At 43.7% G+C, this 26,153-nt stretch overlaps 1 protein-coding gene across 6 annotated transcripts in view; it reads right to left on the reverse strand.

Annotated features, from left to right (window-relative positions):
- ERLIN1 (ER lipid raft associated 1) overlaps window positions 1-26,153 on the reverse strand; it is a 57,189-nt gene that overhangs the window by 23,531 nt on the left and 7,505 nt on the right. For 4 of the 6 annotated variants that reach the window (XR_005226043.2, XM_043551786.1, XM_037903438.2 and 1 more), the window contains exons 2-4: window positions 19,689-19,812; window positions 7,250-7,331; window positions 5,786-5,832 (exon numbers count right to left, since the gene is read on the reverse strand). Coding sequence is in view for 5 of the 6 variants with exons in the window: in XM_043551786.1 (XP_043407721.1) it covers window positions 5,786-5,832; window positions 7,250-7,331; window positions 19,689-19,801 (242 nt within the window). In the remaining variant the exon portion in view is untranslated. The remainder of the gene's footprint in view (window positions 1-5,785; window positions 5,833-7,249; window positions 7,332-19,688; window positions 19,813-26,153) is intronic. The other 2 variants (XM_043551787.1, XM_027819917.3) reach the window with 1 other exon arrangement.

A 26,153-nucleotide genomic window follows, 5' to 3' on the forward strand; every position in this document is an offset into this window, starting at 1 on the left:
AAAATGCTGATACCACTTATCAGTGACTAATTAAGGCAGCCTGGTGGCCCTATTGTAAAAAAAAAGATGTAAAAATTCATGTTAACAATTGCCTGGTTTGTGTTAAAAGCAATCCACCAGGGAAAAAACAAAACATGGATTTATCCAAACACAGCAACAGGGGCAGGTTCATGCCAAAATGAGGGCATACTTTAACAAACCAGCCCAAGGTGTAGATTGGCAAGTTGGGGACAGAGTGATGGTGCAGTGAACACTGGAGGGAAAAACAAACAAAAACGTTTCCGGCACCAAGAGGGGGGCCTACTATAAAATACAAAAAGCCAACCCTGCAGTTTATCTAGTATGAATAGAAGCAAGATCTAAAAACAAGGATTGATGATGAGATGCTACTCAGCTAAAAGTTGTTCAAAGGTTCCCACTAAGGGAGCACCAGAAATTGTGTTTTGATTTTTCAGTCTGTAGGAATTGTATGGAGAAGCTGGTGTAATCATGCATAAGAAGTCTTGGTGCACAGAGAACACAACTTAAAACACAGAAACAACAATCCAAAGTGACAGCCAGAAGCCCAATTCAGTTATGGTGCAAAATAAATGATGCCGGTGTATCAAGTACAATTCTGCAAGTGGCCTTGCAGAAAAGTGAAATCGTGGTGATTGTGTAAGAAACAACAATCAGCATCAATCCCTGTTTAGGAAATGGTAACTTGAATTTTCCATATGTGAATGCTAGGCATAAGCAACATTATACATGTTTTGTGTTTCCTGTAAAATTTAATCAAATAAGGGCTTATTTCTACCCTTCCTGATTCTCAAAAGGGCACATATCAATAAGGGTAGCACAAATACTGTACATTGGGGGGTGGGGGAAAAAAAAAGAAAAACTCAAAACGCTTTAAGGTGGAGGTAGGACCTAGTAATGAATGGGAATTAAGGTCCCTTAAAGAACTGCTGTGCAACAATGTTCAATTTATATATGTACCTGTGCTGTTGAATTTGACTTTGTTGCAGCTGCCAAAAGGGTTATGTCTGCCAGGGCTTGGCCACTTGTATGATAAAATGATAGAGGACTATTAGAAAGGCTTTCTTGACAGAAATGTAGAGGAAAAGGCACTTGAATCAATTCAAAGGCAAAACTGATGGAGTCTATCCACCAGTGCTGTACAGGGTGGTTTCAAGCTGGAATCAGCTGGACCTCGTGGGAACACAAACTAGCATTCCAACACAAGCTGGCTGTGGACCTATTGAGTCCAATGAATGAGCACAGCAAAGAACATATTAAGAACTTTGGAATGTATATAATATGCATGACTTAGTTAATTTGTTTAAGGAAGTACAGCATAAGGTAGATGAAACAGATAACCAAACTAATAAGATCAAAGCAGGCCAATAGTCAGGGCCATAACATCATGTGTGTACGGAGAAATATGCACTAGACAAAAATCAAGGCCATCCTCACTCATATAGAGCAAGGTAAATTGCCCTCTTATTACTACAGAGAAATTAAAAACTTGGTATAGTACTCTTTATCCCACTCATACTATCCCATCCAATAACTGCAGAACACCACGTTCAAACCATTATTAGAGTACTACCACTGGGAGTACTGGAAGGCACTAACCCATAAGATTTTAAAAAAGAGTTTGTTTCTCCTCAAATACTGTTTCAAGATAATGACAAGGTCTGGTGAGCCTTGGACTTGTTCTGTTGCTCACAAGTGGGGGACACCTACATCTGCAGCAGCTGTAATGTCTTACAGACACAGTTGCCAGCATGCGGGCTCACTCTGGGGGAGCCATCTCCAATCTGCACAATATAGTTGAGACGCTGAGGAACTGGTGAAGTGGAATGGTAAATATTGTGTGGGGGCTGGAAATAAACCACTTCTAGTGTGGACCCAGAGTGTTATTTCAAGTCGCCAATGTTTTATTTCATAACAAAATCCACTGTAACTGAAATACAGGCTGAATTCAGATTCCGAGAGGACGCTATGAAAGCAGTACTCAAGTGTGGGCATCCTAGTCTTCCTTTGAGCCTGGATCTTAAAATATTAATAGCCAAGAATAGGAAATTCAGGAGTTAACTAGCCCCTGGTGGTGGAACAAGCATAAACAAAGTTGATTATATCCATGGTAACTACTGTCATTTAAAGCTAGGGTAGTTAACCATATAAATTGTGGTAACTGAAACTTTGATTTTGTAGTGTCAAGTTTAACGGTTATGTAAGATGTTGCAAAATCATAAAAGGTATGTTTAAAATGCTTAATGTAGTAAAACCCACATAGCATGTAGGTTTTTAAGGCAAAGAATGTAGGATAAATACAAAAACTAAAGAATTAGGGTTAGCTTGAATTTAGTTAAGGAAATAGATGTGTTGTAAAGAAAGGCCCTCACTAGCAAGTAGAAGGAAGGAAATAATGAGTCATAAGGCCAGAAGGAATGAAGGAAGGATGATGTCTGGTTCAAAGAATAACTAATGAGATAAGGAGAAGTTCTAAAAAGAAGGCCTCTGACCGATGGGGGTGATTGCAGATTGTTTTATGTAAAACAAAGAATCTTTCTTAAAGTGAGCCAACATGGCCTTTCCCAATCCACACAGCAGTGTTAAAGCCAATGTGAACAGAGGGGCAATGGACAAATTGTTGATCAGCAAGGAGGGGAGGAAAGGCCTTGGGAAGAAAGGAAGTTGTAAATCTTATCTGGATGAAGACTGGAAATAAGAATCAACTGTCTTGAATGGGTTTTTAGCTAAAATTAGTAATTGGGAATGACATCACTTATTTGTTGAAGGGAAAAGAAGTAAACTCTTAAAGGGTTCATTGCTAATACCTGCCTGACCATGCTGGAGCCAACCAATACAGGTCTAAGCACCCCAGGGTTTAGCCCGTTTGTAAGTATCTTGATCAAACGTTTATAAATTTTTTGTCACTGTTGGATGTAGTACATTGATTATTTAGGCTTTTTAAGGAATGTTTAGAGAAATTGTATATGTGGCCCTTGGATTTAATACAGGAATTTATGGTTAAATTAGTGCCATGGTAACACCCTACATAAATAATATTAATTCCAACAGATGAGGGTTCAAAAACTTCCCCTGGAAGCCTATTCCAGAGTTTAACTACCCTTATACTTAGAATGTTTTTCTTAAATATCTAAACTAAATCTCCCTCGCTAAAGATTAAGCACATTACTTCTTGTCCTACCTTCACTAGACATGGAGAATAACTGATCAGAGTCCTCTTTATGACAACAGCCGCCCTTAACATATCTGAAGATTGTTATAGGTTCCCCCTGCTCCCCCGGTCATCTTTTCTCAAGATGAAACATGCCCACTTTTTTTTAACCTTTTGTCACAGGTCAGGTTTTCTAAACCTTTTATCATTTTTGTTGCTCTTCTCTGGACTTTCCAATTTGTCCACATCTTTCCTAAAGTGTGGAGCCCAGAAATGGGGACAGTACTCCAGCTGAGGCCTCACCAGTGCCGAGTGGACCGGGACAATTACCTTCCATGTCTTACATACAACACTCCTGTTAAAACACCCCAGAAAAATCAGTCTTTTTTCGCACCTGCCTCAGCTTGCTGACTCATTCAATTTGTAATCCACTATAGCCCCTAGATCCTTTTCAGCAGTACTACCACTTAAGTAGCTATTCCCCATTTTGTAGATGTGCGTTTGATTTTTCCTCCTTAAGTGAAGCACTTTGCACTTATTTTTATTGGATTTCATCTTGTTCATCTCAATTTCTCCAATTTGTCAAGGTCATCATGAATGCTAAACCTTTCCTCCAAAGTGCTTGCAACCCCTCCCTCTAGCTTGGTGTCATCTGCAGATTTTATAAGCATGTTCTCCATTCCATTATCCAAGTAGTTAATGAGAATACTGACTACTACTGCACCCAGGACCGATCCTTGTGGTGCCCCACCAGATACACCCTCCCAGTTTGACAGCAAATCACTGATAACTACTCTGCGTACGGTCTTTCAACCAGTTTTGTACCCTTATAGTAATTGTTTATGAGACTGAACCAAAAGCCTTACTAAAATGAAGATATATCACATTTACTCCTTCCCCACTCTGCACTAGGCCAGTAACCCTGTCAAAGGAGTCAAGTAAGTTGCTTTGGCATGATTTTGTTTTTGACAAATCTGTGCTGGCTACAGGCAGTCCCTGGTATACGTCTCCCCCTTATCCATTGTTTCACATATCCATCGCTCACCAATAGAGGAACATGTTCCGATTCACATCGGTCCCAATCCGCATATCCATCGTTTGCAACTTATAGTACAATACTGCAAACGATGGATATGCGGACAGACGTGAATCGGAACACGTTCTCCTACTGACTAGCGATGGATACGCGAAACAAGGGATAAGGGGGAGGTGTATCCATCCAGCCTCCCTCTCCCCCCAATCCTGGCTCTGCTCCTGCCCCAGCACTTGCCCCACACCACCCACCTGGGTGGGGGGGCTTGCCCAGCTCTGGCACTCCAGCCAGGGAGCTGGGTCAGTGGCTTGCCCTGCTCCACTTCCCCGCACCCTGGCAGGAGTGCCAGGTGGAGTGGGAGAAGCCCCTGCATCCAGCTCCCCGGCAGGAGTGCCGGGCGGAGTGGGAGAAGCCCCCGTGCCCCAACCCCACTCTGCCCATGCCACTGCTGTACCAGCGGGTGCCTAGTATACATCATTTTGGTTTATGTGGCCCTTTTCAAGAACACAACCCCAACATATACCAGGGACCTGCTGTATTCCTTATTGTTCTCTAGATACTTTCAAACTGATTGCTTAGTTTGTTCCAGCACCTTTTCAGGTATCAAAGTTAGGCTGATTGGTCTATAACTCAAGAAAGAGGGGTTTCATTTTGTGGCACGATCTCGTTAACTGACCCACAAAAATAGGTGGAATATTACTGACTTATGCCATAAAATATATAAGATGTGCAATATAGCTAGGTTAATGTTTCAGAAGAAACTTTCAGTTCTAGAATTTTCCAGACCCAAGAGGTTGATTTTGCAACATTAACAATGCATGAACACGTGTATAAATAAAGCACTTTGGAATACTTTGTGAAGATAAGCACTGCACACACAAAGCATTGTTACTGCTGCTTTAACTAATGCTTAGACAGCACTTGGATATTTAAATGCTATTGAAGTGCTAAACTTTACTTAGAAGGTTTGTATCTTGTACAATATTCATCTGCTCTTTTACTTCAGAGAAAGTTTCTGACCACCCAGACTAACAATTAGTCTGCGATGAACCAGATCCTGGCTTTTTGTCAGGGTTCATTTCAGGTGGTGGGACTACATTCCAAATGTGCAAGCCCAATCCAAGGGGATGCTGTTCTTATTTCCCTGGGATAGCATGGAAATCAGTGGTTGGCCTTCTATCATTAGAGAACAAATTCCAAACTAAAAGCACTAAGAGGTTGGCTAAGGGAAAGAATGAGTGATGGAGGATCAGATAACAGGAGAAAAGTAAAACAAGAGAGACAGACAAGAACACACGCTGGAGAAAGTGGCACAGATAACTGCAGAAAGTCAGTTCTGGCCCCAGCAGGGAGCAATGTAAGAGCAATCTTTACTATTCCCACCCATATCCACTCTTTACAGACAAACACTCTGAACAGGCTTTATGCCAGATCAAACCCCCCTCAAAAGCTACTCAAAGGCCTCTGCCCATAATTCTCAGCCCCCAGGCTTGAGTGCCTCAGAGTGAATTAGCCGCAAGTTGAGAATTAGACCGACCACACTGGCTTGCCACATCCAGGAAGAACATACAGGAGCAACATACCTCGTCCCACAAGGCACGTTTTTTACTTCATCAGTTTGCAATGTTGTCTGAAACAAGAGACATGTAATCAGGGCTCACAGAGAAACCAGGCACTTACCAGTCAACAGCCAAGCCCTAGACAGGCCCTCGCAGAGCTTTCTAGTCCAGTTCAGGCCATGCTCTCAGTGGAAGCTCAACACTCATGCTCTGTAATTGTTGCTGAGAAGAGGGGGATGCACAAGGACAGGGGTAGCCAACCTGTGGCTCCAGAGCCACATGCAGCTCTTCAGAAGTTAATGTGCAGCTCCTTGTATAGGCACCAACTCCGGGGCTGGAGCTACAGGTGCCAACTTTCCAATGTACCGGGGGGTGCCCACTGCTCAACCCCTGGTTCTGCCACAGGCCCTGCCCCCACTCCACCCCTTCCTGCCCCCTCCCCTGAGCCTGCCATGCCCCCCTCGCTCCTCCCCACCCCCCACATGCCACGGAACAGCTGATCGGGAGGTGCGGGGAGGGAGGGGAGGTGGGAGGCGCTGGGAGCGGGGGGCAGTTGATAGGGGGCTGCTGATGTATTACTATGGCTCTTTGGCAACGTACATTGGTAAATTCTGGCTCACTTCTCAGGCTCAGGTTTGCCACCCCTGCACTAGGAGGAGCACTGCTCTTCAAGCTGTTGGGGCTGCTATAGGCAGGGAGCAGAAGGAACTTCTCTGACATCCACTCCAGGGTGATGGTTGAGGAAAAAGGGGATGGTGCAGGGAACTCCATTCTCTTTCCCCCTTCCTCTCCTTCCCTCAGTGCCCAAAAGGATTGCAGCTCCCTGCCTGGCAAATGGCAAAGTGAACACTTGCAGACCCAAGCATTGGGAGGACACATGGTGTCAACAGCGGAGATGTCCCAAGGCAGGAGCCTCAGGGTCAGCGAGTAGCTTTTTGTTTGTGCCAGTGAAGAGCTCCCACTGGAAACACAGAATGGAGCCAACATTTATTTGCAGTGCAGGGTGTGTCCACACTACATGCTCTCAGGAAGCCACCAGCATCTCTAGCCACAGTAAAGTAGATTCATTCATTCAGCCCTTCCAAACTCACCGTAGTGGTAACAATTCAGGGGAGGGCAAAGCACAACAAAAGGCAATAGAGCAAATGTAGTTCATTGTGATCTATTAAGTAGTGCACAGCCACCATGTGCAGTGGGGCCTGGCCTCTTGCAGCAGAATGGATCATTGCATTCTGGGACCTGCAGCTGCTACAGGCCATACTGCATACTGGAATCTGTAGTACTATGGGTACACCAGGGGTTACACCCCAACATCAGAAAGGAGGGTGGCTAATATCTGATCAGTGTGCCAAACTAGTGTGCTCTTATGCTACTAAGAACTGGCTAACATGGCCTTTATTTAGGCAAAATTCCAGCTCCACTGTCATATTTGACAGATACTCCATACAACCCCACCTTATTCCAGCTCCCCTGTGAGAAGTTACTAACCTGCACTGATTTGAAGGTGGTAATGAATGGGAGCATGATGTGATAGCCTGGTCCACTTGGGCTGGTTAATAATGCACCACCCCTGTGAAGAGACAAATGGGTCAGTTCTCAAGAAGCTGAAGAAGTAGATGTACTGACTCTTCCAGACCTCTGGTAAGTGTTCAAAGTACTGAACAGACATGGCCATGAGCTTCTATAGGTCAATAAGTCACAACAGCTCAGATAAGCTCTACTAGCCTGCTTGTTACCATGACTGACAATGGGAGGGTGAGAATGATTATTTTGCTCACCCACCAAAAACAAGTCACTTGCCCGGGCAAATCAAATTTGACAGGGCTCCATTAATATACAGCGTTACAGAAACATATGGTAAAGAAAATATATTTGTGACCTAACAGGTCACTGGACTACAGAGCAAGCTATTCAATGCAGACTAAATACAAAAAGTTTCCCAGGAATTATTGATTTCATCAGCTCTTTTATGGGGTACTAGTACAAGATAACATTTGCCCTGTACCTGCTGTGTTCAGTTTGCCAGCTTCATGCCAGCAACGGACAAAAAATGCAGCTTCCAATTTGACAAGAGGGGTATTCCTGCTAAGTCTTTTCCAGTAACACAACCCTGTACAAACCTTCAGTAGTACCCAAGCTAGAATTCAGAATAAACCAAGGCTGCTAACAGAGCTCTGGAAAACACTATTTTACACATACATCAAATCACAACTTTCAGTATCCTCCTCCTCCTTCCACATTAATGTCCCACAGAGGAGTGCATATTAACCCAAAGGCTTTGCTAAGAGACTGGCACTGTGGACAGCACCATTCATAATCAACGGATCTCTAAGTGACCAGGAAAAAGAAAAGGAGTACTTGTGGCACCTTAGAGACTAACAAATTTATTTGAGTATAAGTGACCAGGTGGATTCTGGTAATGCAGGGGCTGTGGAGGGCACTCTATGCCTTGCAATAAACTCATACCTACCCTGAGGTGTTAGAACCAATATTACAGAAACATGGAGAGCTACTCCCTAGATGGTCTAGTGGGGAAGATCAATTTAAATCAAAGCTATTTAAATCACCAATATTAATCATGATTTAAATCAGCAAGCAGGAAACTTTGATTTAAATAATTAATTTTAATAGCATTTTGCATTTGTACTTTTAGTTATTTTCTTAAAAAAGGCTGATTCTCATTGGTTGGTAACCACTAAAACACACTGATCTGCAACTAAACACAGTATTTACAATAAATTTGATACTTCTATTTGCTAATCAGGAGGATATACTATTAGGTAACTATTTAGCTTAGAGGAAAAATTAAGAATCTGAATATGTTTAAGAAATGTATCTTTCATCATTTTCTTTTTTACTAGATTAATGACAGGCTCTATTTGGATGAAAATTCAAAATCAATTAATGCACAAAACCAGCATTTTAAATTTTCAGTTAAACAAAACTACCTTGGAATGTGCAGGATACATAAGAAAAGTTAGTCAAAACATGTCTTGCATTTAAAACTGATCTATTAAACAAAGGAAGTATCTGCAGTAAGTGAACTGACCAGATGGTCTTCGGTCACTATGCCTTTCAAGACTTTAGACCCAGTACATCTCATTTCTCACACCTAGATCTTATTCAGAGATTGGAAAAAGAAAAACAAGCTATCCTTTTTCAAATCCCAGTTAGTCTCAAACGCTGAATGAGTTAGTCATTGAAATGAACGAGTTGAATGAACTGAAATGAAGAAAATATTTTCTCTGCACCTGTAGTAGATGTTTCTGCTGTCAGAAGATAGTTTAGCACTTCAGCAAACTCTGGTTCCAGGTGCTTAGCCAGTGACTTTCACCAATTCACTGGTGTCACTTTCTTTAAAACCTGGCAACAAGTATGTACTGCTTAATATTATTTTTATTTAATTTAGAGTTATTTTAATAGATTTTTAGTTTAAGTCTTAGCATAGGTTGTCACTTTTGAACTAGTTTTATTTTTTTTTAATTAAACCTATGGAAAATAGAAGAATTCAATTTATATAAATTCAATTTTTGTTTTAAAGAAACATCTAGACCACTGCTATCATGAACAAATGTGTGAAGGCAAAGAAGCACTGCACACCAAAATGAAATTGGGATTTGAAGCTGATATGAGTGCGCGCTGGAAGCCTCCATCCCCCCACCCGTCCGCAAGCTACAGTGAGGTGGCACACAGTGGAATGAAGTTTTAACTAACTGAACTTTGTAAAAAACCCACTCCTGAAATATACTTGCTGACCCATTTTGCACATCATTCTGTGAGAACACAAGTACCATAGGAAACAAAGAGATGCCTAATAATTGTGATGTTGCAGTTGCATTCTGAGGCTGTTCCCAGGGCAACAGAGGAAAGAATTACATTATTAGTTAAAACTTATTTTTGTGCTGAATCCAGCCAGGTTTTAGAGGCTATGTCTACACTACACAGCTTTTAGCGACTTGGTTGTGTCGCTACAGCCGTGCCACTAAAAGTTGTGCAGTGTAGCCGCTGTTTGTCGGCTCTCCTGCTGACGAAAAACTTACAGCGTAGCCGCTGTTTGTCAGGAGTCGGGAAGAGCCTACCAAGCAAGGAGACAGTTGTTTCAGGATAATTAGTTTACTTCTTAAATTGTGCAAGCTATAAAAAGGATCATGGCTAAAGATGGATCCCAATGAGAAGTAACAGATTACATCAAAAAGTATTAATTCAGTCAAATTATCAAGGGGTTGCTAATTACTTTTCCAATGAAAGCATGCTAATAATGTTGGTATCAGAACTGCAGAACTGTACCATCTGTTTATGCAGAGCACAATCCCACATTCAGCTCTTTTCTTGCTGCCTACATTTCTTCCACCTTACACAACCAATCTACCAGCTTCCCAAGGTGAACTTACAATACGACAGAGCTTGACCATAACAGAAAATTCTGCTTCCCTTTCTCCTGGGCATAATGCAAGACCCATTTACTCTCCTCAATCCATTACGAGCGGCTGGAGAAGAAGCATCAAACTCTGAATATGTGGGGCAAGGGAGGAGGAAATGTCAGAGGGATGGTGAATAATAGAGAATATTATACAAATCAATGGTGTGGCCTCGTGCGGACACTGTATAGCACTGGTCACCCTTCATCTCCAAGAAGATGCTACAGAACTAGAGGGGTTTCACAGACGAGTGACAAGAGTGATCAAGGGCCCAGAAAAAGACTCTCGTATGAAGAAAGATTGCAAAGACTGGGACTGTTACTTCGAAAAGGAGACCAATAAGAGAGGGTGTCATAAACATACAGCTAAGGGTAGCATAAAATCCCTCCTTTACCTGTAAAGGGTTAAGAAGCTCAGATAGCCGGTGTCACGGTTCCTTCCCCACTCTGAACTCTAGGGTACAGATGTGGGGACCCGCATGCAAGACCCCCTAAGCTTATTCTTACCAGCTTAGGTTAAAAACTTCCCCAAGGTACACACTTTGCCTTGGCCTTGAACAGTATGCTGCCACCACCAAGCGTTTTAAACACAGAACAGGGAGAGAGACCACTTGGAGACGTCTTCCCCCAAAATATCCCCCCAAGCCCTACACCACTTTGCTGGGGAAGGCTTGACAATAATCCTTACCAATTTGTACAGGTGAACACAGACCCAAACCCTTGGATCTTAAGAACAATGAAAAAGCAATCAGGAACTTAAAAGAAGAATTTTAATTAAAGAAAAGGTAAAAGAATCACCTCTGTAAAATCAGGATGGAAAATACATTACAGGGTATTCAGATTCAAAATACAGAGGATCCCCCTCTGGGCAAAACCTTAAAGTTTCAGAAAACAGGAATAAACCTCCCTCTTAACACAGGGAAAATTCACATAAAACAAAAGATGAACTAATCCGCCTTGCCTGGCTTACCTATACTGGTTGCAATATTGGAGACTTGCATTAGGATGGGTTGGAGAAGATGGATTTCTGTCTGGCCTCTCTCAGTCCCAAGAGAGATCAAACATGTAAACAAAAAGCACAAAACAAAAGCCTCCCCCCCCGCCCCACCCCACAAGATTTGAAAGTATCTTGTTCCCTTATTGGTCCTTTGGATCAGGTGCCAGTCAGGTTAGCTGAGCTTCTTAACCCTTTACAGGTAACAGGATACTGCCTCTGGCCAGAAGGGATTTTATAGCACTGTATACAGAAAGGTGGTTACCCTACCCTTCCCTTTCTATTTATGACAGCCGGGTTGGCACCTGACCAAAAGGACCAGTAAGGGGAGAAGTTACTTTCAAATCTGTGGGGGAAGGTTTTTGTTTTAGGCTTGTGTACTCTCTCCGGAGACAAAGAGAGAGAGAGACCAAGCAAGTAATCTAGCTCCTACTGAACGATACATCTAAACTTACAGACATAGTAAGTAATAGCAAGAACACGCATTAGAGTATCTTTTGTTTTAGCTTGTAAATTTTCCCTAGGCTAAGAGGGAGGTTTATTCCTGGTTTTTTTGTAACTTTAAAGTTTTGCCTAGAGGGGAATCCTCTGTGTTTTGAATCTGATTACCCTGTAAAATTACCTCTGTAAAATCAGGATGGAAGGTGCTTCTTCTATTTTGTTTTTATAATCAAGTTCTGTTTTTAAGAACGTGATTGGTTTTTAGGGTCCAGTCTGTGCTCACCTTGTTTACTTATCTGGTTGGTAGATTATTCTCAAGCCTCCCCAGGAAAGAGGGTGAAGTGGCTTGAGGGGATATTTTAGGGAAACAAACTCCAAGTGGTCCTTTTCCTGAATCTTTGTCTAACTCACTTGGTGGTGGCAACAGTACCCATCCAAAGACAAGGATGGATTTGTGCCTTGGGGAAGTTTTTAACATCAGCTGGTAGAAATAAGCTTAGGGGGTCTTTCATGCGGGTCCCCATATCTGTACCCTAGAATTCAGAGTGGGGAGGGAACCCTGACAGGGGATACGACAGAAGTATCTTAAATGATGACTGCTCAGGGAGATTGGAAATATCTGTTCTCCTTGTCTCAACACAAGAACAAGGGAACGTGCAGTGTAAATAAAGGTGGAAAATTCAAAATGAACAAAAAAGGGCCTTATTATACAATGCATGATTAAACTGTAGAACTCACTGCCACATGAAGTAGTTGAAGCCATGAATTTAACAAGATTAAAAAAAGGATGGAACATTTATATCCCATTTATTCTTGGGATAAGAAGAATGTCCAGAGTTAGCACAGTTAATGACAACAAACATTGTGGCAGGGATATTAAACCTATTGCTTCAGGACTTAAGCCAATCTCTAACTATTAGAAACCAGGATGAAAACTAATGTGGCGGCAGATTATTATACATCCGCTACTGAAGGCTCTTACACCTTCCACTGAAACACCTGTGCTTGCCCCGTCAGACACAGGAGACCAGGCTAGATGAGTCTAGGGTCTGATCCCATATGGCAACGCCTATGTATAACCACCACATGTTATAGGCCAGTGGTTCTCAACCTGTGGCCCACAGGCCATTTGCGGCCCAATCAGCACAGAGCTGTGGCCCATGTGACATCGTCAGGGCCATACAGGTAGTATTGGATGTGGCCCACATAACACATTATGGGCCGCATATATGGCCCACAACTGTAAATAGGTTGAGAACCACGGTTATAGGGAGAAACAATGAGAGCGACAGCTGGATCCTTTTAATAAGGATGCGGGTGGTCATCAAAACTGCACTGTCTCCATCTGCTGGATGGGAAGAACTAGAACCCCTACTTTTGGACTGGCAAGGAAGAATGAAGAGTAAGTGTGCCAAAGCTTGAAGTTCTCTCCATGGTCCTCAGTGTTTTATCACTATGTGTGCTCTATTCAAAGGAAGAGGTATTAAATCAAATTTGCAGGGTCCTTGGCAGAACTTTAGGTACAATTAATACCTAGAGAACAGCCTGGGGCAATAAACTGCCAAGGAGGGCGGGAGACACAGGGGACTATCCATAATACCAAGCATGGACTGATAGTCAGGTGACAAGAGTAATAAGATAAAACTGAGGGAAAAAAGGCCAGCCTGGATTATCCCAAATGGTTCACAACAGCGAGAGCTGAAGTATTAACTATAGAATCATCTCTTAAGCAAGTGGTAGGAGCCCCGCCACTTGGGTCACTGGAAACTAGAATGGAGAAAGCCCTGAAGGGAATAATCCAGCACAGGCTTTGCAAACAGGATATAGAAAGCGCTGGGTTCTCACCCTAATTTCTACCCTTCCATTCGTAGAAACTGCTTCCAAAACGTGAGGACTATATCAAAACTTTCACACACAGGTTTGAGATAAAAAGTCCCAGAATGTTTTAAACCAAGCAGTGGCAGACTTATAACACATTACACAACCACAGACAGTGTCCACGCCATCATTTAAGGGCTTCAGCTCCCACAAACCCAATCATGGCAAATATTTCCCTACTGGGTCTGTTTATGCAAATTATTGTGTACATGTATATAGTTTCCCACATCTTAATCTCCTACATCAAGGCATGAGGTCTTAGGACACATTCTAAAACCACAGTTTCCTCCAAATGAGAAACAGATGCATCAAACATTTTGACCACAGATAAAATTATGCTTTAGACAGGAGAAATACTGGCCCCAGTTTAATACAGGATTGGCCCAGATGAAATCCCATTTGGATAACTCATGAAGTACATGACCCCTGATCACCTGACAACATGAGCAGAAGGGACAAGCATAAAGCAGATGCCATAAGTATTATCAACTTAATGAATACAGCAGCTAGTGATAACTTCTACAGTTAGGGCTACAAAGCAGCTTCCTTTAAAAATAGCCAGATTTAACTTTTAGAATTCCTGAAGGATTTATTTTTGGGGTTGAACACTCCCATGGCCAGTCTCTGCCAAAAGGTGACATTTTTAGAAAGATTGGTAAAACTGCTGAGCCATTTAAGAGTGGAGAGATTAGAAAAAAAATATTTTTCCTACTCAAAAAAGCCCCCCAAAAACCTGACTACACTCATTGTGGGGGAAGTCAGAAGAAACCTCAAAACAGCTGAACTTTGAAACTTCTAATTTGACAAAGAGATCATCTCAGTCCAAAAAAAAATTTTAAATGAAGTTAGGAACATTTGAAAAGATTTAAAAATGTATGAAAATTGAAGATGTGCAGCAGAACATTATCAGGTGTGTGCTGTGTGATGAGCCACACAGAGAGTTAAGGAACAGTTAGATTTGACCTTTGCATTTTGCAGGGGCTGCAAAAAACCCTTCAGTTCTTCACTAATCTCTCCCAACACAACAGATGTTTTGTCCACTGTGCGGAGCATGTAATAACTGAGAGTCAAGGTGATTTTTCACAGATGTTAGGGCCAGAAGGAACCATTAGATCATCTAGTCTGACTTCCTGGGTATCACAGACCAGAGAATCTCACCCAATGATTCCTGCAGTCAAAGGAACTGTTCTTCCCGACTACATACGTGAACACTTTAGCACCCAATACCCTGTGGTGGAACTAGAGCATCTTTTTTACAGAGACATCCGGTCTTACTTTAAAGACTCCAAGGGTACATCTACACTGCAATTAAGCACCCACAGCAGGCCTGTGTCAGCTGACTTGGGCTCACAGGACTCATGCTGTGGGTCTGTTAATTTAGCACAGACGTTCAGGGACCCTCCCCTCTTGTGGGATCCCAGAGCCTGGGCTCGAGCCCAAGCCTTAATGTCTACACCATAATTAAACAGCCCCATAGCTTGAGCCCTGTGAGCCAGAGTCATCTGACACAGGCCAGCTGTGGGTTTTTAATTGCAGTGCAGACATACCCCAAGTGATGATGAATTCATCATTGTGCTTGCTGACCTGGGAAATACCCCAATTTATTTAATGGAAAAAGGGACGGTTCCAAGGGCAGCATAGCCCAGATCTTATATTTCCTGCTTGTCTGATTAGGGTGCAGTTCAATATTCCATTTGCATATGTTAAAGTGTAAAACAAAACCTGCAGGGTGAGCACCATGGCCAAGTTAAGGAGGCTATGGGATTTCGCTTCTGCATTCCATAAATGCTGGGGAATGTAACAATTACACTGCCATTGATTTCTGCATTTAGTACTCTTTGGACTGGGGGCTCCAAACAGTGTCCTGGTCACCCACATCTTAGAAGAGAGATTGTCTGCTGGACATCTCTTCTCAACCACAATCACATAAAATCTCTGTGGTATCTACAGCAATTGTTTATGTGGAAAAATAAAATAGGAAAATAATGTACATTTAACTTACGTTAGAGTTAATTTAGCAACTGGAAACAAATAGGAGGATATTAAACAGCAGCTACTAAGGTTAGACCATTTTAAATCAGCAGGTCCACATAACACGCATCTCAACATTTTAAGAGTTGGCTAAGGAGCTCGCTGGACCATTAATGTTGGTTTTTAATAAATCTTGGAATACTGGGAAAGTTCTGGAAGAAAGTTAATGTACCAATATTCAAAAAAGTAAACAGGATAATCCGGGTAATTATAGGCCTAGCAGTCTGGCATTGATCCCAGGCAAGATAATGTAGCTGCTAATACAGCACCCAATTAATAAAGAATTAAAGGAGAGCAATATAATTAGCAGGGTAGGTTCTATCCATGTACATCACACTGGGAACAGGTATTCACCCTTCAACAGATCATTGAAAAAACTACTGCATGGCAAAAACCCACCTTAATCAACTTTCTCGTTTTCAAGAAAACATCTGACAGGGTTCACAGAGACCCTGTGGAATATTGCTAGGAGCAATGGGAGACCAGACAAGCTATGGAAACAGATGCGCAGTAAGACTGGTGATAACACACACCCTTGTCTAACTCCAGTCACAATACTGAACCTCTCACCTAGGCCTGTAACCAATCTTCTTAGCATTAGCAATAGACTGGGTGATGATGTGGGCAACAAGCAGCATGGTGGACAGAATATAATGGGTTAGTGGAGATGAGTTACAAGACCTTGACTTTACAGGCAACATAGCTTTACTAAGTACGTCACAGAACAGAATGATTGCCCTTCGTTTTGATGCCCTCTGTGGCAGAACAGGAAGCCAAAAAAAAAAAGTACTGAAAGTAAAAGCAGAGAAAACCAAGACTATGAAGGTAGGAAACTGGACAACAAATGCAGAAGTGGAGGGAAAAGAAATCTAACAGATAGAAAAGTTCTGCTAGCTGGGGACAGTGACGACATTTTCAGGTGGCTGTAATAAACATTTATATGAGATTAGGAAAAGCAAACATCATTTTTGGAAGGAGGAACGTCTGATCACACAGAGATCTGCACAAACTAAAGGTCAGATTATACCGTGCAATTGTAAGGATCACGCTGCTATACGGAGCAGAGACTTGGCCGATAACAGTAGCTAACAAAAAGAGATTGGAGGATGTCCACTCCAGAAGGCTGAAAAGGACACTGAATGATTCACACAAGAGTAAGAGGGCTGACAGAGCAGAAAGATGTTAGAAAATAGAACCAAAGGGAAAAAAGTTCAGGTGGTTGGGACATGTATACTGTATGGACAATAGGAGGCATGCTCAGCAAGCACTGAATTGGGTACTTGTGGTAAGAAAGAGAAAGTGAGTAAGGCCAATGAAGAATCGGCAGAAGACAGTGATAGAGGAAAACGAATGTGTTGGCATTGCCTGGGAAGAAACGCCACAACTAGCAAGTTACCATAATCAGTGGAGGAACTGGACTTGCCTGATGTGTCTGTAGCACAGAAGGAACTAAGGTCAAGGAATATAATTAATACCAATCAACATGAGTGTATGGAAAATAGATCCTGTCAAACTAATTTGATTTTTTTTTTTACTTGGTTGCACAAGACGTTTTGATTATAAACTAGAAGGTAAAAATTAACATGGCACATTAAATGGATTAAATGATGACTAAACGATCGCTCTCAAAATGCAATTGTAAATGGGGAATCATCACTGAGTGGGAGTGTTTTTAGTGGAGTCCTGCAGAGATTGGTTGTTGGCCCTATGCTATTTAATATTTTTATCAATGACCTGGAAGACAACAAATCACTGATAAAGGTTGCAGATGACACAAAAATTGGGGGAGTGGAAAACGACGAAGAGAACAGGTCATTGATTCAGAGTGAGCCGCATTGCCTAGTAAGCAAGCAACATGCATTTTAATGGAGACATATGTAAAAGCATACATCCTGGAAGTAAGGATGTCGGCCATAATCTATCCTGGGAAGCAGTGACTGAAAAAGATTTTTTGGGGGAAGGGAGGTAGACAATGAGTTCCCAGTACAATACTGAGGTCAAATGGGGTAACGTGACCCTTTGATGTATAAACAGGGAAATCTCAAGCAGGAGTAGAGCGGTTATTTTACCTCTGTATTTGGCACTGGTATGACCAATGCTGGAATACTGTGTCCAATTCAAGACAGATGTTCATAAATTGATTCACAGAAGAGCCACAAGAATGACTTAAGGATTAGAAAACATGCCTTTATAGTGATGGACTCAAGGAACACAATCTATTTAGCTTAACAAAAAGAAGGTTAAGGGATGACTTGATTACAGTCTATAACTATATTGAGAACAAATATTAATAATGGACGCCTCAATCTAACAGAGAAAGGTCAAATATGATCCAATAAAGGCAAAAAAATTTTAACAGTGAGGGTAATTAACCATTCAAACAATTTACCAAGAGTCATGGTTGATTCTCCATAACTGATCATTTTTAAATCACGATTGGATTTTTTTCCCTAAAAGCTCTGCTCTAGGAATTATTTTGGGGGGGGAAGTTCTCTGGCCTGTGTTATACAGGAGATCATAATGGTCTCTTCTGGCCTTGGAATCTATGAATAGGAGGAGCCAATGGCCTGCCTGCAAGAAGTCCACAGACCAGTCTGGGGAGCTCTACTCTAGGTAGTTTATCAGCAGCCAGTACGCATGGGAAGTTCAGCAACCGGCTAGACTGTGACCGAGGTAACTTGTTTCCTTCATTCCCTATTCTTAAATATCAGCAGGATCAATTAGACCATCAGATTAAGGTCTTGCTTACACTGGACTTTTTACACCAGTGTTGCTGCCTTAGGGGCATCTGTGTTCAGTGTGGGATGTGCCTGCTGTGTGGGTCATGGTCCCAGTGCACGACACACATTGAGTATAGCTAGAAACCTAGGACAGACAAGACCTGTGGCAAACTGGCATGAATAGGGCAGTGGTAATTCATACTCAGTTAAAAACCTGGGCAAAAAACAACTTGCGTAGACTCAAACTTTAAGACCAGATGGGACCATCATGATCATCTAGTTTGACATCCTGCACATGGCAGGCCACAGCACCTCATCCACCGACTCCTGTAACAGACCCCTAACCTCTGGCTGAGTTACTGAAGTCCTCAAACCATGATTTAAAAGACTTCAAGTTAAGAGAATCCACCATTTGCACTAGTTTAAACCTACAAGTGACCTGTGCCCTATGCTGCAGAGAAAGGCAAAAATTCATCAGGGTCTCTGACAATCTGACCTGGGGGAAAAAATCCTTCCCAATTGCAAATATGGCAATCAGACCCTGAGCACGTGGGCAAGACCCACCAGCCAGACACCTGGGAAAGAATTCTCTGTAGTAACTCAGAGCTAGCGCTCCATCATCAGCCATTGGAGCTATTTGCTGCTAAAAGTCAAATTGGCTACGTGCCATTGTAGGCAGTCCCATCATACCACCCCCTCCATAAACTTATCAAGTTCAGTCTTGAAGCCAGTTAGGTTTTTTGCCCCAACTGCTCCCTTTTGACAGAGTTGGGAGCTGGCCTCCTAAAGTGGAAGGTGGGGACTAGGCACACAGAGCAGCGGGGAAGGGCTCTAAGCCAGAGCGCAGGGCAGGGACCAGGTACCCAAAGAAGGGTAAGGAGTTCAGGATCAGGCACCCAGAGGTTCAGGAAAGGTCTGCATGGTGGGAGCTGGAAAGCAGGCATACAGAGGTGCAAGAAGGAGTGGGGAGTCAGATGAGGTGCACAGGGATACAGGAAAGACTCTCGGTAGAGGGGGACGCGAGGGACTTGGGGACTAGGCACACAGTGGTATGGGAAGAGTGGGAGTTGTGAAGCAAGCATACAGGGATATGCGAAAGGCTCTGGGTACTGGGGGAGGAAGTTGGGGAGCTAGAGCCTCTGTCTGTATGCATTTAAAGCTGAAATTTAACGCCGTAATTGTTTCATGCACACTAGGGTGACAGGGGAGTTCAAAATCCAAACAGACCAGAAAACATTTTTATAATATCTCATGATTATTAGACTGTCATAATTTTTTACCTCTTTAGTCAGCAATAATGGCCCTCCTGCCCATCCTGAGATGAGTCCCAGACACAGAACATGGAGCAGGGCAAACTCTTACACAAGACCTTCCTTGGATGAACCATAACGGAAAGAATTAAACCCAGAATGTTGAGAACCTTGGATGTACTCATTGGAATAGTACCTGTAATACACTGCCAGGTGGCCCTCATCAACTTTGTGAATGGAGGAGTAGAGGAGGAGAACCAGGATTCCTGCAGCAGCTGCTACTGCCGCCCCAGGCTGGGCCATAGTCATACTAACGTCATCTGTGGGAACAAAACACATGGTCATCCACCAATGTTGCTGTCAGTGAATGAAAATCCCTCCCTAACCCCTCTCTCACCTATGGATTTTTCTTACTAGCAGAAGCTCCCAAACCTTTTTATAATGCAGACCACAACTTCACAGAGAACATTTCAGACACACCTCTCCCATTCTCGATCACAGACCATTTCCATTCCTGCTCAGAATTGCACGACAATCCTACACTTACATGGATAATATTCGGAGAGTACTGTATATATTTTAAACTTCATTTAATTGTGGTTTGTCAGCTGGAAATCAAGAGAAGGAGCTAGTACCATGTGGCTGACCAGTACTCCACAGACCCACCTACAAGGGCTTTGCCCACTCAGTTGTATTAAGATGTCTCAACTCAGAGGCACAAGCTTTCTTAGCACCATCCAGCTAAATCAATTGTTTCAAGACCTTGTGTACAACATCTAAAATTCAAGAGAAATTGCAACACATATTTGTAATCTGCATCCTAGGACACAGCAGCACCAAAAGGCAGAAGGATGCTCTGCAGCTGCCTCCTCTGTCGAGCCACTCAGGTCAGAAGCTAGGAAGGAGGAGGAGTAGTATTTTCAGTGCTGCTCCTCTAGTCAGTCACAAGATTTTGAGGTTTTTTAACCCTTGTTCTTTGACGGGGTGGGCAATGGAGACATTTTCTCCATCCCCGAACAGAATTTAAGGGGAAAGTGCCCCCTTCACCTGTATGCTCTCGCTTCAAAAGCAACATTGTCAGTACTGCTGCACAATTCACGCAGTCAATTATGATCAAGGTAGATTAATTCTCTGTTCTTGTCTCTGAATTTCCTTCTGCTTTCCTTAGCAACTTTAATTAACTCCTCTTAAATAGACATGTGGAGCTTCTCACATGTTCTTTAAGCAATTCTGTAGGTTACTGAGCTCAGAATAAAGACTGAAGTCTTCCTCTTTTTAAATCAACCCACACACCAGCTGATCACAACCCATGTACCACACGTAGTGCATGTACTGCAGAGCTAGACGGTGCCAGCTCAGAACTCTCCTGTCCCCATTCCATTCTTCAACCTCTTCTTCTCTCCCGTCACGACACTCACTATCATTACAGTAACAGACCACTAATGTTAAATTTGAATAATCTTGGAATACTGGGGAAGTTCCAGAGACCTCCAAGAAAGCCACTGCTGTGCCAAGGCTTAAGAGTAGTTAAGATAAGATAGAAATTACAAGCCAGTTAGCCACTAATACAGGACTAACTCATACAGGACTACCAAAGAACTGAAGGAAGGAAATATAATTAATTCTAATCAACATTAAAAGTTTGACTGATGAAAGTAATAACTATTGACATAATACACTTTTGTCTTCTGAAACCATTTGATTTAAAACTGCGTAACATTCTGATTAAAAAGTGGATTATTGCCATTCCACTGGAATCAGTTCTTGCTCCAACATTATTCAATACCTTTACCAATGATCTGGAAGGAAATATGAAACCATTGCTGATGAGCTTTGCAAATGACAAATTGACAGGTGGTAATTACAAGGATAAAGCACTTATATGGGGCAATATAGATAACTTGGTACAATCATACCACATGCATTTCAACACTTCATACATCTAGGAACTGAGACTGTAGATCCCAGTACAGGATGAAGACTTTATTCTGCAAGGCAGGATTCTGAAAGTGATCTTGCAGTCATGGCAAATAAGCAGCTGAGCATGAGCTCCCAGCGCAGTGCTCTAAGAAGGCAAATGCAATTTGTGGCTGTATAAGTTGGGAAACAGCAAGTAGGAGGATGGAGGTGATACTACTTCTGTATGCAGCATTGGTGAGACTTTTACAATTCTGATGCCACACTTCAAGAAAGATGCTGGCAAGCTGGAGATTTCAGAGAAGAGCCGCAAGAATGCTTTGTGTCTGAAATATCTGCCTGACAGTGAGAGACTAAAGGAGCTCAATCTATTTATCTTATCAAAAAGAAGTTTAATCACAGTCTATTCTTACCTATACAGGCAGAAGACAGCTGATAGTGGGGGGCTACTTAAACTAGCAGACAAGGGAAAACAAGAGCCAATGACTAAGTTCAGGTCAGAAAACCTGGAAACGAGGCACAAATGTTTAACAATTAGTGTAATTAACAACTGAAAAATATTACGAGAAGATATGTTATAGCTCAAATACAAGTCGTCATCTTAGGATATGTCTACACTACCAGAGTTACATTGCCAGCAGTTACAACGCTGCTTAGAGAGCACTAAAGGGAAACCACTGTTGTGTATTGCACAGGCAGCTGCCTGCGCAATAGAGTGTTCACACTTGCAGTGGTATTTGGAACGGTGCACTCTGGGCAGCTATCCCACAGAGCATCTCTTCCTCTTCTGCCCCTGAGAGTTGTGGGAAGCCGGAGTGGGACACAGGACATACTAATCCTGTCCCAATGCACCGTGATGCATTGCTTCGCAGCCCAGCAATCCCTGTGCTTCTGTCCGCATTTGGAGCCATCTTTCCATGGTTTGTGTACTGTGTGCTCTGCCTCTTTGAGCTGCAGGAACGGATCCCGCACTGTTGACCAATATACTGCTCGCTCTCACTAACACACCACAAGCGGCAGTGAAGTTATTCCTTAAACTACAAAGGCAAGAAGAGTTCGAGATTGATCTTGCCACACGTAGTAGCTACGACACGAGATTGCTTGTGGCATTCATGACCACAGTGGAATGCCGCTTTTGAGCTCAGGAAACAAACACTGAGTGGTGGGATCACATCATCATACACATCTGGGATGACTAGCAATGGCTACAGAACTTGTGCATGAGGAAAGCTACATTCATGAGACTGTGAGGAGCTTGACCCAGCCCTGCGGCGCAAGGACACGAGAATGAGAGCTGCCCTGTCAGAGAAGCACGTGGCGACTGCACTGTGGAAGCTGGCTACTCTAGACTGTTACCGATCGGTCCCTAACCAGTTCGGAGTGGGAAAGTCGATGTTGGACTCGTGTTGACGGAAGTGTGTGGGGCCATTAATCGCATTTCTCAATGGTTCTCCAGGCACTTGTGGATCACCGTGAGCATTTCATCGACAATTAACGCAGGGTGATTCGGAAAGGTGCATGACGCAGGCATCTTTCGGAACGCTGGCCTGTTCAGGAAGCTGCAAGCAGGGACTTTCTTCCCAGACCAGAAGATCACCATAGGGGGAAGTCAAAATGCCCATTGTGATGCTGGGAGACCTTGCCTACCCCTTAATGCCGTGGCTTATGAAGCCATACATGGGGAACCTTGGCAGCAGCAAGGAGCAGTTCAACAACAGAATGAACAAGTGCAGAATGACTGTTGAGTGTGCTTTTGGCCATTTAAATGCCCGCTGGTGCTGCCTATATGAGATGCTGGACCTGGCCGATGACAATATTCCTATGCTTATAGCCGCATGCTGTACACTCCATAATATTTGCAAAGGGAAGGGTGAAAAATTCACTCAGGGCTGGACTGCTGAGGCTCAGCGCCTGGAGGCTGAATTTCAACAGCCAGAGACCAGGGCTATTAGAGGGGCCCAGCATGGGGCCATAAGGATCAGGGATGCCTTGAGGCAGCAATTTGAAGCTGAAAGCCACTAATATTTTTGTTGCTATGCTCAGGAATGCAGTGCTTGTAAAGCTAGGAAGTGATTGTGATTGGTGCAGATGATGCACTATGAAGGTTTAAGAAAATTGACTGTTACTTTGCAGGGCTCTGTTTGCTTTCAGTTAATGGAATAAAGATGGCTTTCAAACCAAAACAATTCTTTTATTAAAAAAACAACAATTGGAGGAGACAAAGAAACAAAACACACACATCAGCACTGTCGGGCCTGGGAGAAGGGAGGGTCCTAGGAGGAGGTGGGGTCCCAGGACAGTTAAAGATTTGTATATGTCCAGGTATCACATGCAACCTTGTCCTTTGGAGTACAGCGCAGTGGGTACTGTATTTCAGCAGAGCTAAACAGCAGAGGGATGGGTGCTGAGTGTAGTGGGTACTGGTAGTCCGCAAGGCTGGACTGTGACAGGGCAGGAGTGGAATGCAGCGGGTACAGACTGGAGTCAGGAGGTTGATAAGAGTGTGTTGGTGGTGTCTGGGGGGTCGCATGGGAAAGAGTTTTGCTACAGCAGCTGCAGGGGAGGGCAGGCACGGAGCTGCTAGGTTTGCAGTGCTAGTAGTGCCTGGAGCACGTCTGCTTGGCACTCCATAACATTTAAGGGCCGCTCCATAGCTTTGTTCTGGCATGCCCCATTCTCCTTTTGGTCCCTCTTCTCGCTGTCCCGCCACGCCTTCAGTTCCTGTTTTTCGGCCATGGAGCGCATCATAACATCACGCAGAAAGTCCTCTTTAGTTCTTTATGGCTGCTTTCTAATTCTGCGCAGCTGTTCAGCCGCCGATAACAAAGAGGGAGGCTGGGCTCCCAAGGTCATCTCTGTGAAGCCAAAATGCAACATTTTACAGAAACAGTATTGTTTGCAACATACAGACCACTGATTCAGTGATTTAAAACACAGCCACTATTCACATACCTGTCACTAACTGGCTGACCCCAAGCAAGCACACAAGCCATAAGACCCCCAAAATGGTGAGTAACTGCAGGGGAAAAAATCAGTGTTCCAAGATGGTACTGTACACTGGGCACGTGGATCTTGGGGAGAGCCGGCACTATAGTCATTATCATCATTACTGTCCCCACTTTTTCCACAGGCTGTGTTCATTATGGAAGATCTCACTGCTGAGGGTGAGCAGGGAATCAAGGGAGGGTCTTCCCCAAGACTGTGGCTTCCGCCCTGACCCTTATACGGCTCACCTGTGTGCTGCAACAGTCGTCTCTCCCGCCAGCGACGGCAGAGTGGCGGGGGAAAGTCACCCTTAATAGGGCAAGAAACAAAGCAGCTCTGCCAAAGAACCTGCGGCAGCGGATTGCCCAGTATCTCCATGAGAGTTTCCTGGAGATCTCTGAGGGAGATTCCCGTGAAGTGAGGGAGTCAAGACCCTGTTCCGCTGCTCAGACTAGGCATATGGTGGTAAGTGCGTCATACAGACACAAACCTGCTTTCTGCAATCCTCCTGCCTCCAACAACTCGCTTCAGCGATTCCCAAAAATCAAAGCCACTTACCAGGGGTCTCCTTGCCTGTTTGCGCTTCACCAAGCTCCGACAGCTGTGACTGGCTAGCCTCCTCCGGGGTAGAAAAGAGCTCCTGGCTGTATGCAGCTCTGACCTCCGAGTCATCCTCTGCCTCTGGGTCCCCCTCCGCCTCCACATCCTCATCCAAGATTTCCTCCTCCTGGCTCGGTCCACTCTCGACTGGCACGCGAGCCACTAAAGTATCCACAGGGGCCTTCGCAGTGGAGGCGGGGTCGCCACAGAGTATCGCGTCCAGCTCTCTGTAGAACCGGCAGCTCGTGGGGGCAGCACTGGAGCAGTGGTTTGCCTCCTGCGCCTTGTGGTAGGCATTCCGCAGCTCCTTCACTTTGACCCTGCACTGCAGAGTGTCCAGGTCACAGCCCCTGCCATGCATTCTGAAATCTGCCCATAGGTATCATAATTCCTGCCGCTGGAGCACAGCTGGGACTGGACCACCTCCTCTCCCCAAATGCTGATGAGGTCCAGAAGCTTGGCATTGCTCCAAGAGGGGGATCGCCTGGTGTGTGGAGCAGGCAAGGTCACCTGGAAAGATGCGCTGAGACCACTGCATGTGTCTCCGAGCAAACAGGAAAGGGACTTTCAAAATTCCAAGGAATTTAAGGGGTGGGGCTCACAGTTGGTCACCTGAGGGCAGGGCAGTAGAGTTCAAACCCACGACCAAAGAGGCAAGAACAGGCATTGAGAGACACCTCCTGGAGGCCAACTGCAGCGCTGTAATCAACCAGGGTGTCTACACTGGCACCGCAGCGTTGGAGCCCCGGCACAGAAAGTTGTACGCCTCTCGTCGGGGTGGGTTTTTTTTTTTTTTTTTTTTTTTTAAAAAACAGCACTGCAACTGCGCAGTTTCTGTGCACTAAATGGCTTGGTAGTGTGTACATCTCGGGAATCACACCGCAGAAAGCTGCTTTACTGTGCAGAAACTTGCCAGTGTAGAGAGAAGGCCTAAGATACAGGAGTCACTACGCTCCATGAATTCGATTATTCAGGAGATCAGACTAGATCATGAATCACTTCTGGTATTAAAAAAATCTGTTAAAAGCTTAAATATACTCCAGGGAACATATTAAGTGAGCAAGGTGGCAGAACAAACTTGTTCTTGAGTTTCAGTGGCATAAACAGCTGCAAAAAAATAAGGACACAAAAGTGGCTTCCCATTTGTGCTAGAAATACA

Source organism: Chelonia mydas, chromosome 7 (assembly GCF_015237465.2).
Source record: "Chelonia mydas isolate rCheMyd1 chromosome 7, rCheMyd1.pri.v2, whole genome shotgun sequence".
Taxonomy (NCBI): domain Eukaryota; kingdom Metazoa; phylum Chordata; order Testudines; family Cheloniidae; genus Chelonia; species Chelonia mydas.